General features: G+C 41.0%; 1 protein-coding gene across 1 annotated transcript in view; it reads left to right on the top strand.

The window, feature by feature from the left end:
- Positions 1–12,722, top strand: part of LOC124799118 (protein PFC0760c-like) — a 195,077-nt gene that overhangs the window by 68,987 nt on the left and 113,368 nt on the right. Inside the window, exon 3 of the mRNA XM_047262656.1 lies at positions 12,312–12,491. Coding sequence (XP_047118612.1) covers positions 12,312–12,491 — 180 coding nt within the window. The remainder of the gene's footprint in view (positions 1–12,311; positions 12,492–12,722) is intronic.

Raw genomic sequence — 12,722 nt, 5'->3', positions numbered from 1 at the left:
AGTTTTCTATATATATATATAGCGCAATCTCAAATGTTAATGTAAATCCCAGTATTGGTAATGAAATATATTACAGCAACAAACATCTTTCTGTTTGCCATGAAAATATTCAGTCAATAACAAACAAAGTTTTAGATGTAGAGATCTCACTAAATACATAACTTAACTTCTGTACATTACTAAACACCGGCTAGCTAATGTCCAAACAGACTCTTTTTCTATATCAGGATACACACTAGCAAATTATTTCTGTAGAAACAGCTATAAAAATGGAGGTACCACAATTTTCATCAAGCACGGGTTAAAATATAAATACTTCAATAAGTTTCAACATCTCAGTGCAGAAAGAGACTTTGAGGTGGCACCCAACTATAACAGCAAGACAGTTTAATATACACAATATAGAAACATTCAACTCCCTGTTATCAGGAGAAAGGTGCGAAGAAGTATTGCAAATAGATGACACCAACACAAAGTTTGAGAAATTCTCTAGTATCTTCATTGATTACTTGAAATTTCATTCCCTCTCAAAACACAAGAAACAAGAAGCACAACTTAAAAAGCAAAGCTATGGATAACAACAGTGATCAAAATTTCAAGTGTGAGGAAATGAGAATTACTCAAATACAGGAAAAACAATAACATACCTCCTCTTCTAAACAGTTACATACAGGAATACATTCAAATCTACAGAAGAGTGATATGGCAAAAAAAGGCCAATGATTAGTTCATAACAGAATCAGCAATTAAAAGCCAAGCAGTATTGAAAGTAATAAAGAAGGATGCAAATAAAGTGTCCCATAAAATGGAAAATATCACTATTAACCGTGAGAACAAGAGTATAGCTAATCCTCAACATACCACAAATCTTTTTAAATGTTAATCTGCAGAGATCACAAATAATTTAAAAGTCAGTAACAAAACAGATACTAGAAAGAAACAGAAAAACAATGTGCATTCATGTTCCTCTTCAATCTACACTGATGGAACAACCCCAGATGAAGTCATCAGTGCTGCGTCAGATCTTAGGAAAATGTCATCAGGGATTGATGTTATTCCTGATTATATAATAAAGCAATGTATTAAAAACATTACACTTCCTCTTGCAGACATAGTAAATTCATCTTTTCAGTCAGGCACATTTCCAGACAGTTTAAAAATTGCTAAAGTGGTCCCTATCCATAAGAAAGGAGATAAACAAATATAGAAAACTATTGACCAGTTTCATTATTATCAGGCTTTAGTAAAATAATAGAAACAGTAATGTATAATAGGTTAATGAAATTCTTAAAGAAAAACAGAAATCTCACTGATTCTCAGCATGGATTCAGGAAAAGTAAATCAACAACCAGTGCAATATATGATTTTATAGAAAATGCCCTGCAAGCAAAAGACAAAAAAATAAAGAGCCACAGGCATTTTTTATACTTAAATAAACCCTTTGACCCTTTCCCCATGATCCATGGACTTTGCCTTTGGTGGGGAGGCTTGTGTGCCTCAGCGATACAGATAGCCATACCGTAGGTGCAACCACAATGGAAGGGTATGTGTTGAGAGGCCAGACAAACATATGGTTCGTGAAGAGGGGCAGCAGCCTTTTCAGTAGTTGCAGGGGCAACAGTCTGAATGATTGACTGATCTGGCCTTGTAACACTAACTAAAACGGCATTACTGTGCTGAACTGCGAATGGCTGAAACCAAGGGGAAACTACAGCCGTAATTTTTCCCGAGGCCATGCAGCTTTACTGTATGGTTAAATGATGATCGTGTCCTCTTGGACAATATATTCTGGGGATAACAATGTTCACTAGAACACTCTCTTTCAAATTCTGAAGGTGGCAGGGGTAAAATACAGGGAGCATAAGGCTATTTACAATTTGTACAGAAACCAGATGACAGTTATAAGAGTTGAGGGGAATGAAAGGGAAGCAGTGGTTGGGAAGGGAGTGAGACAGGATTGTAGCCTATCCCTGATGTTATTCATTCTGTATATTGAGCAAGCAGCAAAGGAAATAGAAAAATTTGGATTAGGAATGTCTGCCTGTGTCTGGATATGTGTGAATGGATATGTGTGTATGTGTGTTCGTGCAAGTGTATACCTATCCCTTTCCCCCCCCCCCCCCCCCCCCCCTCCCCCCTCCCCAAAGGTAAGTCTTTCCGCTCCTGGGATTGGAATGACTTGTTACCCTCTCCCTTAAAACCCACATCCTTTTGTCTTTCCCTCTCCTTCCCTCTTTCCTGATGAAGCGACCTTGGGTTGCGAAAGCTCGAGATTTGTGCATGTGTTTGTGTTTGTTATTGTTTTTATCAACGTACAAACGCTTTTGTTTGGTAAGTTACAGAATCTTTGTTTTTAGATATACTTTTCCCACGTGGAATATTTCCCTATATATATATAAAAACAAAGATTCTGTAACTTACCAAATGAAAGCGTTGGTACGTTGATAGAGACAATAACAAACACAAACACACACACAAATTTCAAGCTTTCGCAAACCACGGTTGCTTCATCAGGAAAGAGGGAAGGAGAGGGAAAGATGAAAGGATGTGGGTTTTAATGGAGAGGGTAAGGAGCCATTCCAATCCCGGGAGCGGAAAGACGTACCTTGCGGGGAAATAGCGACAGGTATACACTCGCACACACATACATATCCATCTGCACATAACAGACACGAGCAGACATATGTAAAGTCAAACAGTTTGGGTAGAGATGTCAGTCGAGACGGAAGTACAGAGGTAAAGATGTTATTGAATGACAGGTGAGGTATGAGTGGCAGCAACTTGAAATTAGTGGAGATTGAGGCCTGGTGGGTAACGGGAAGAGAGGATATATTGAAGGGCAAGTTCCCATCTCCAGAGTTCTGATAGGTTGGTGTCAATGGGAAGTATCTGGACAGTGTAACACTGTGCCAAGATGTGCTGGCCGTGCACCAAGGCATGTTTAGCCACAGGGTGCACTCATTACCAACAAACACTGTCTGCCTGTGTCCGTTCATGCGAATGGACAGTTTGTTGCTGGTCATTCCCACATAGAAAGCTTCTCAGTGTAGGCAGGTCAGTTGGTAAATCATGTGGGTGCTGTCACATGTGGCTCAGCCTTTGATCGTGTACACCTTCCGGGTTACAGGACTGGAGTAGGTGGTGGTGGAAGGGTGCATGGGACAGGTTTTACACCAGGGGCGGTTACAAGGGTAGGAGCCAGAGGGTAGGGAAGGTGGTTTGGGGATTTCATAGGGATGAACCAAGAGGTAATGAAGGTTAGGTGGACGGCAGAAAGACACTCTAGGTGGAGTGGGGAGGATTTCGTGATGGATGGATCTCATTTCAGGGCAGGATTTGAGGAAGTCATATCCCTGCTGGAGAGCCACATTCAGAGTCTGATCCAGTCCCGGAAAGCATCCTGTCACAAGTGGGGCATTTTGGGATTCTTCTGTGGGAGGTTCTCGGTTTGGGGGGATGAGGAAGTGGCTCTGGTTATTTGCTTCTGTACCAGGTCGGGAGGGTAGTTCCGGGATGCGAAAGCTGTTTTCAGATTGTTGGTGTAATGGTTCAGGGATTCAGGACTGGAGCAGATTTGTTTTCCACGAAGACCTAAGCTGTAGGGAAGGGACCATTTGATATGGAATGGGTGGCAGCTGTCATATTGGAGGTACTGTTGCTTGTTGGTGGGTTTGATGTGGATGGATGTGTGAAGCTGGCCATTGGACAGATGGAGGTCAACGTCGAGGAAAGTGGCATGGGATTTGGAGTAGGACCAGGTGAATCTGATGGAACCAAATTAGTTGAGGTTGGAGAGGAAATTCTGGAGTTCTTCTTCACTGTGAGTCCAAATCATGAAGATGTCACAATAAATCTGTACCAAACTTTGGGTTGGCAGACCTGGGTAACCAAGAAGGCTCCCTCTAAGCGACCCATAAATAGGTTGGCGTACGAGGGGGCCATTCTGGTACCCATGGCTGTTCCCTTTAATTGTTGGTATGTCTGGCCTTCGAAAGTGAAGAAGTTGTGAGTTAGGATGAAGCTTGCTCAGGTAATGAGGAAAGAGGTTTTAGGTAGGGTGGCAGGTGATCGGCGTGAAAGGAAGTGCTCCATCGCAGCGAGGCCCTGGACGTGCGGGATATTTGGGTATAAGAAAGTGGCATCAATTGTTACAAGGATGGTTTCCGGGGGCAACAGATTGGGTAAGGATTCCAGGCGTTTGAGAAAGTGGTTGGTGTCTTTGACGAAGGATGGGAGACTGCATGTCATGGGTTGAAGGTGTTCATCTACGTAGGCAGAGATACGTTCTGTGGGGGCTTGGTAACCAGCTACAATTGGCCGGCTGGGATGATTGGGTTTTTGAATTTTAGGAAGTAGGTAGAAGTTAGGGGTGGGGGGTGTCGGTGGGGTCAGGAGGTTGATGGAGTCAGGTGAAAGGTTTTGTAGGGGGCCTAAGATTCTGAGAATTCCTTGAAGCTCTGCTTGGACATCAGGAATGGGATTACCTTGGCAAACTTCGTATGTAGTGTTGTCTGAAAGCTGACACAGTCCCTCAGCCACATACTCCCAACGATCAAGTACCACGGTCGTGGAACCTTGTCCGCCGGAAGAATGACGATGGATCGGTCAGCCTTCAGATCACGGATAGCCTGGGCTTCAGCTGTGGTGATGTTGGGAATAGGATCCTACCCATCAAACCCACCAACATGCAACAGTACCTCCATTATGACAGCTGCCACCCATTCCATATCAAACGGTCCCTTCCCTACAGCTTAGGTCTTCGTGGCAAACAAATCTGCTCCAGTCCTGAATCCCTGAACCATTACACCAACAACCTGAAAACAGCTTTTGCGTCCCGCAACTACCCTCCTGACATGGTACAGAAGCAAATAACCAGAGCCACTTCCTCATCCCCCCCAAACCCAGAACCTCCCACAGAAGAATCCCAAAAGTGTCCCACTTGTGACAGGATACTTTCCGGGACTGGATCAGACTCTGAATGTGGCTCTCCAGCAGGGATATGACTTCCTCAAATCCTGCCCTGAAATGAGATCCATCCTTCACGAAATCCTCCCCACTCCACCTAGAGTGTCTTTCTGCCGTCCACCTAACCTTCATTACCTCTTGGTTCATCCCTATGAAATCCCCAAACCACCTTCCCTACCCTCTGGCTCCTACCCTTGTAACCGCCCCTAGTGTAAAACCTGTCCCATGCACCCTCCCACCACCACCTACTCCAGTCCTGTAACCCGGAAGGTGTACACGATCAAAGGCTGAGCCACGTGTGACAGCACCCACATGATTTACCAACTGACCTGCCTACACTGAGAAGCTTTCTATGTGGGAATGACCAGCAACAAACTGTCCATTCGCATGAACGGACACAGGCAGACAGTGTTTGTTGGTAATGAGTGCACCCTGTGGCTAAACATGCCTTGGTGCACGGCCAGCACATCTTGGCACAGTGTTACACCGACCAAATACTTCCCACTGACACCAACCTATCAGAACTCCGGAGATGGGAACTTGCCTTTCAATATATCCTCTCTTCCCGTTACCCACCAGGCCTCAATCTCCACTAATTTCAAGTTGCTGCCACTCATACCTCACCTGTCATTCAATAACATCTTTGCCTCTGTACTTCCGCCTCGACTGACATCTCTACCCAAACTGTTTGCCTTTACATATGTCTGCTTGTGTCTGTTATGTGCAGATGGATATGTATGTGTGTGCGAGTGTATACCTGTCGCTATTTCCCCGCAAGGTACGTCTTTCCGCTGCCGGGATTGGAATGGCTCCTAACCCTCTCCATTAAAACCCACATCCTTTCGTCTTTCCCTCTCCTTCCCTCTTTCCTGATGAAGCAACCGTGGTTTGCGAAAGCTTGAAATTTGTGTGTGTGTGTGTGTGTGTGTGTGTGTGTGTGTTTGTTATTGTTTCTATCAATGTACCAACGCTTTCATTTGGTAAGTTACAGAATCTTTGTTTTTAGATATATTTTTCCCCCTCTATAGAGGGAAACATTCCACGTGGGAAAAATATATATAAAAAACAAAGATGCTGTGACTTACCAAATGAGAAAGTGCTGGTAGAACACACAAACACACACACAAATTTCAAGCTTTCACAACCCAAGGTTGCTTCATCAGGAAGGAGGGAAAGACGAAAGGATGTGGGTTTTAAGGGAGAGGGTAAGGAGTCATCCCAATCCCGGGAGCGGAAAGGCTTGTCTTTGGGGGAAAGAAGGAAAAAAGGACAGGTATCCATTCGTGCACTCACACACACACACACACACACACACACACACACACATCCATACGCACATATATAGACACAGGCATATGTTCCCATCTGCCTGGTCTTCTTAATGAGAGCCCCTGAATTCATAATTTATTTTAACACCTTGCACAAAGCTAAAATCTGTCTCATGAGACATTAATTTATTTGACTCTTTTCTCATTATCTCCCATATTTCAGTGTTGTATGTGGTGATGGTTTCTACTTTTAGGCTGTACAGCAAGACCTAGGTTGTCTTCGTAATTTTGTCCCCCATATCAACAGTTAATTTCGCCAATTACCCTTTGCCCAATTTTGTTTGTGATATCTTGTGTGCTGTGCTTCCATTTGTTGAAGCAATGACACCCATGTATTTAATTGTACAAACATTTTTAATTTTGCAGAATCCTGTATCCAAACATTCTCAGAGCTCTCCACGCAACACTGTGTATTCTGTATTTCTGTGTGTATTGTCAGGCACCATTTTGAGTATTCTGCATGCAGTTTCCTAAACATATAACAGGCACTGGTCATCAGTGAAGAGAAAATTATACAGCATCCTTGCCCTACAAGGATTCAAATTCCATGATACTTTCCCTTCCAGTTTTGCAAAACTTCTTCTGAGTATACTTCAAATAAAATTGGTGCTAATGAACATACTTATGTGAGACACTTTTTTGTGAAGAATTCTTGGGAAATTTTTGTATTTACTTTAACCATATTCTTGCACCTCTCATGTATATTCCTTATTGCCTGGATATGCTTATTGCCAGTACCAGAATTTTGAATTGCTACCGATAACTTACTTATGGTAGTGTATCATAAGCCTTCCGTAGATCAACAAATGTTAAAGTGAAGTGTCGCTCCCCTCTAGCAGCCTCTTTTCAGTGAGGTGTTTAAGAGTGAAAATCCAATCTGTGCATGAGCATCTCATCCTAAACCCATTGTGCTCATCCAACTTCTTTATTTGTGCTGGAATTGGCACAATTTCTTCAGTTTCCCTTTTTAAATAAGGTTGAAATAATTGCTTTTTTCTATTAATTTGGCAGTTCCTCTCTGTTTAAACATGTATTAAATATTTCTTCCAGACTTTGTGAAATTGTTGATGGACTGCCATTAGGAGTTTCATAGGTACATTTCCCAGCCCTCTAGATTTCCTGCTTTTCATTTCTTGGAGAGATTTTCTTACATCTGCTGAGTCTACTAGTATTTGTTGTTTGGTTGGTGTTGAGTTAGCAGGATGGTTTTCATAATCAGCTGTGTATTCTACCCTATTTTACAATGTGAGATATTTGTAATTGACTTTTTCCTCTTTCCTGTAGAGATTTAACTCATTCCTTCTACATCTCTAAGTTGCATTCACTTTCCTTTGATTACTATCCATGCATTATTTACTTATATGTTCCCAGCTTCTAGTTTGATATCTTGGCATGGCCGTCTCCAGTACTTATTCTTAGCCTTTGCCACCTCTCTCTGTACACTTCTCCATTTATCGTTATAATTTGTCAGTCTTGAGTGATTTGTGTAGATAACCATTTATCATAAGCAGTTTTCTTCCCAACTACAACCTTTCCTATCTCTTCAGTCCACCATGATGTATCTTTCCCATACCTTTCAGGGACTCTTTTCTTCTCCAAGGGCTTCCTTTTCGTCTTCATGTATGCACATTTTCAGTTTTTCATACATTTCATTTGGGATGCTTCTTTTCTTCTCTTCAACTTCGTACTAGCCTCATCTGGTACAAGACCTTAGTTGATTTATTTCTCAAATTCTCTATATTATATTTGATCTTATTCATTGAAGTTCCATTTTCATCAGTTGTTGTTTTACAAGGTAAAACTTGTGTTTAGTGAAAATAGATTTTTGCTACAACTAAGAAATGACTGAGCCACTTCCTGGGCACACATATTACTCTAAATTCAAGCTTTTCAGTGTAATGTCTTGTCTGATGATAGTATAATAAGTGATGAATTTTAGATTATTTATGGATTGTGACCATGTATATTTGTGGATATCTTTGAGGAGAACCATCCAGTGCAAATTTTTATTTTCTCTTGTTCCCACAAATGAATCAGTCTTTTGCCATTATTATTCAAATAGATTATCCATAGTGTCCAAATACTGGGTCATTTAATTTGTTATTTAGGTCACCAGTTAGAAACACATTCAGATTTCCAACCTTTTTGAAACTTCTTGTCAAATCAACAAACAAATTGTCTTTTTCAGTATTGGCAGCATCATCCATTGGGGCATATGCTGCTGTGTACCAAGGAATGGTTCTCACACTGGTATCCATTTGCAAAAGACTGTGATTGATTTGGTCCCACGATTTTATACATTTTTGTACTTTTTAACTCATAGGGCTATTCCACCTCAGGCTCGTTTTTCTTTTGATACACTGTTATACATATGCACATTTGCACTCTTTTTTTTGTTCTCTGTGAGAGATATTATGTCCATATCATAGGATTCTAATTCTTTAAAAACTCCTCTCTTTTTTAGTTGATATTCCTTCCAATTTTTGTTTACGTTTTTGACAGTCTGTTTCTGAGGCTTTGTTGAGAAATTTTGTGTTTTGTGGTTTTTTACGAGTGATTGCTACAAACCCATTGCCTCAACTCCCAACCTGGAAGACCAGATGATTAGCCGTTGGAGTTTTCTTTTCTTAGACTGGTTGTCTTTCCAGCTGTAAAGAGTCTAATTTTCCCCTTTAAAAGTTGCCACTTCTGCAAGCTCCACCGTACTGAAGTCCTTCTTCTGTACCTTTCCTGACATTATGGCCTTCATCCTTATCCCTGAACAAGGGACAAACTGCTTAGTTTATTATTGATTATGAATCAGTGTGGGTACATTAATTTGTTTACTCTTCTGAAAAACATCTGTCACACTCCAGGGTAATATTCCTGGTGGACACTAAAGTTTGTCCAAGTTGGCAATTCCCTGAAGGTGAACCATCTGTGACAATGATCAACAGACTGGCAGTTAGGCAGAAGCGCTGTGAGCAAGTTGCGGCAAGGCTCATACAGCACCAGAGAATAACCAAGCACCCATGTCTGCAAGTGAAGCATAATGTCATCATCGTAGTTGAGACATACTGTCATTCTAGTGGTATTACTGCATAATAAACGTGTCAGTAATGTTTTCTTGATGCTCTCGAACATAGCTAAGTCGTCACCACCAAATATGCCTGGCTCTCTCCTTATGACTGTGGGTGTCTGGGACTGAACTCATGTACATTTTATCAGACAAAATGCAGCTCCATAGAGAAAGGTTTTTCCTGTTCATAAAAAGTTGGAAATCACTCTATATGCTGTCAAGTGATTGGAAGCTGCTCAGAATGAAAATATTGGGCAAACTTCCGATGAGTCACATACCATAGATACCTAAAGATCCTCTACAGTATCCTCTTCACTGGATACTGACCTCCCTCGGAGTAATACACAACCTTTCACTATTTATTGACTTGGCTCTTGGTGATGACACACATACTTCATGTACCGTAATTACCTGAATCGAAGCCGCACTTTTTTTCCGGTTATTGTAATCCAAAAAACCGCCTGCGGCTTAGAATCAAGTGCAAAGCAAGCGGAAGTTCTGAAAAATGTTGGTAGGTGCCGCCACAACTAACTTCTGCCGTCGAATATATGTAGCGCTACACAGGCATGCTTTGTAGGCACAAAGATAAATACTGGCACCAAAACCTCTGCGTCAGTAAATAAATTTAAAAAAAAAAGGTGGGAGATGAGCTTTTTTTCTCCGCCCTGAGTTTCAACCACTACATTTTCATACATTATCCAACAAAGTAAATACAAATACCGTATTGTTCATCTTCAAATGTAGCAGAATTTCAATGTACTACGAAAATCCGACTGGCAAGACTGTTTGGGATGTTTGTCAATATGGCCAACTCTACGTTCTGAAATTCTTCCTATCTGTGAGAAGAGATGGTTGCTAATAGGAACCTGATGAAATGTGAATCACATGCAGTTTTCTCTTCACCATAAGAATAATATGAATATAAACATTTTGCCATGTATTCTTTCATGTTTGCTGCTATCTCATTTAAATCCTGTCTGCCTAATAAACTATGAAACTAGAGTGACGCAACAGCAAACGCGGAAGAATATATGTATCGTTTCATGTTTATATTCGTATTATTCTTATGCCTTATAGTGATACAGTCAGAAATGAAGCACGGCAACTGACTCGATTTTTAAATCTAAGATGACTCTAATTTCTGTGCAGAATTTGATCTACTAAAGAAGCGGCCGCAAAGATTTTCAAACAGAGAAAAATTTTAGCTAACTCTCGTTCAGAACATGTTCTATCATACGCAGTCTATTATATGGTTCTTGTTGATCAGTATCAAAGAAAGCAGCAGTGTAAGTAACAACAAATAGCAGTCTCTTGCCATTGTTTCGCTAATGAGACAATTCCTTTCTTTTTTTTTTAAATTGTAAGCGGCGGCAGTGCGCACAAAAGCAAGCCATGCACACTATCAGAATGCGACAAACAATTTATGACACAGTACAGTAATGCATTTTCAGCTTAGAGAGACGTAAACACCTATAACAAAGAAAACGGCACTTACCAGATCAAAGCAAAATAAGCAATCGATTCAAACCAGACGAAGGACGTGAAAAAGGAAGGGTACCCGTATAAATACGGATGGAGCGCCTGACGCATAGCAAGGGCTACCTGGTAAAGCTTAACTGCTAAGCTTACGACTCGAACCAAACTACTGTAGGTGTAGCATCATTCATTCGACCTAAATTGTGTCTCATATTACAATGGACCAACTTTGTTTCAATTTGGAAATGCGGTCTAAAACTTTTCTCTCTCCTTGAATTTTGAGTCTCAAATTTCAGGTGCGGCTTAGATTCGGGAATTTTTTTTTTCCTTTATTTCGAGTCTCATTTTTCAGGTGCGGCTTAGATTCGAGTGTGGCTTAGATCCGGGTAAATATGGTAAGCAAGCTTGATGACTGCTTGCCAGGGAATGGTCTGATGATGGTACTTGGTTCGAAAACCGGTAGTTAGTAGACAAAATAAAAGTGTGTCTTTGGACTAAAGCAAATAATAGTTTCTATAAGTGATGAGTCTCTGGTATCTTAAGTAATGCTTTTGAGGTGGAGTGGGGGTGAGGGAGAACTCAGAGTACTATACCGAGTCTTTGTATCAACGAGGTGCTCTCTCCTACTGAATCTGAAACACAGCCAGTGCCACGCACATGACTTGTTGGGGAGACTGTGTGTGTGTCTGATGCCAGAAGGGAGGATACACATGGTGGTAGGGGTCTGTGAATCATAGGATGTTCAGATGTTGGGGGAACAGGATGTACAAGCTGCAATTTGTGGTGCATGTTGGAAAAACACCTGTCAACTGGATGTCAAGATCATTCTTGGATCAGTCAAGAGACTGACAGAGAATGTGGGGAAGACAACCCTAACTCATGGAATTTCAATGAGGTTCCCATCTGCAGCATTGTCCCCAGAACTGTATGTGCCCTCTGATCGTGATTTGTGTAGGAGGTTTGACCCTGTGACTCTGCAGGTTAGTGTGCATTGCAACCCTATCAGTTTCCTAAAGGGGCTGACAACGTTTGGTGGCCTTCAACATATTTAGAATCAGCCAGTGTGTTACATAACCTGCCGTTCTTACATGTTTGAACAGCCTTTTGAACTTGTTAGTTTGACAGTTGAATTAATACAGTCTGCTCTTCCCTGGGTCAGACTCAATCCTGCATAGTTAATAACACTCTTTTGACATCCAAATGGGTTAAGAGTGTACAAGCAAATGACTTGTACAATGCAAACTATGGCTATGCCTGTGTATTAGGATGAGAATGATTATATTACATAATTTTCCTTATTTTAACTAGGAGTTCATCAATATTACATGAACCTGTATATAACAACAAAAATTCTTGTCAGCTACTCTTGAATGTATTATCTCACTTTCTGGTGTGTCCCTTTTTTCCCTTGTATAATCATTGAAATTGTATTCAGCATTTAATCACATAAATTTTATAATGCTGACCTTTTTTATATTTTTTAGATGTGGACGATGTGGCTCATAACAGTGAAATTAGGCAAAGTATTGCTAATGATGAAGATGGTGGTGACAGTGTTAATGATGCTATGTTAGAAGAGAAACAAATAGAGGAAGACCAATCGCACTACTCAGAGGGCAAGTCAGATTCTGATAAGAGTGAATTTACATATCTTCAGAAAACAGGTGAGCATGTGCATATAAGAAATCAATACGAAATCTTGGAGATGTATCAACAAAGATATTCAATTTTTGAAAATTTAAACTACTCACCAAGTGGCAGCAGGAGAATGCACACATAAAAGGTATTAATGTCTGCAAGCTTTTGAACCAGTGGCTGCTTCTCCTGGTTGAAGGGTTGAAGGGGAAGGAAGAGGGATGAAGGAAAAGGACTGGTGAGGCTTAGGAAAAGGGTAG

This window comes from Schistocerca piceifrons, chromosome 5, assembly GCF_021461385.2.
Source record: "Schistocerca piceifrons isolate TAMUIC-IGC-003096 chromosome 5, iqSchPice1.1, whole genome shotgun sequence".
Taxonomy (NCBI): Eukaryota; Metazoa; Arthropoda; class Insecta; order Orthoptera; family Acrididae; genus Schistocerca; species Schistocerca piceifrons.
This window is presented reverse-complemented; position numbering and strand designations above follow the sequence as displayed.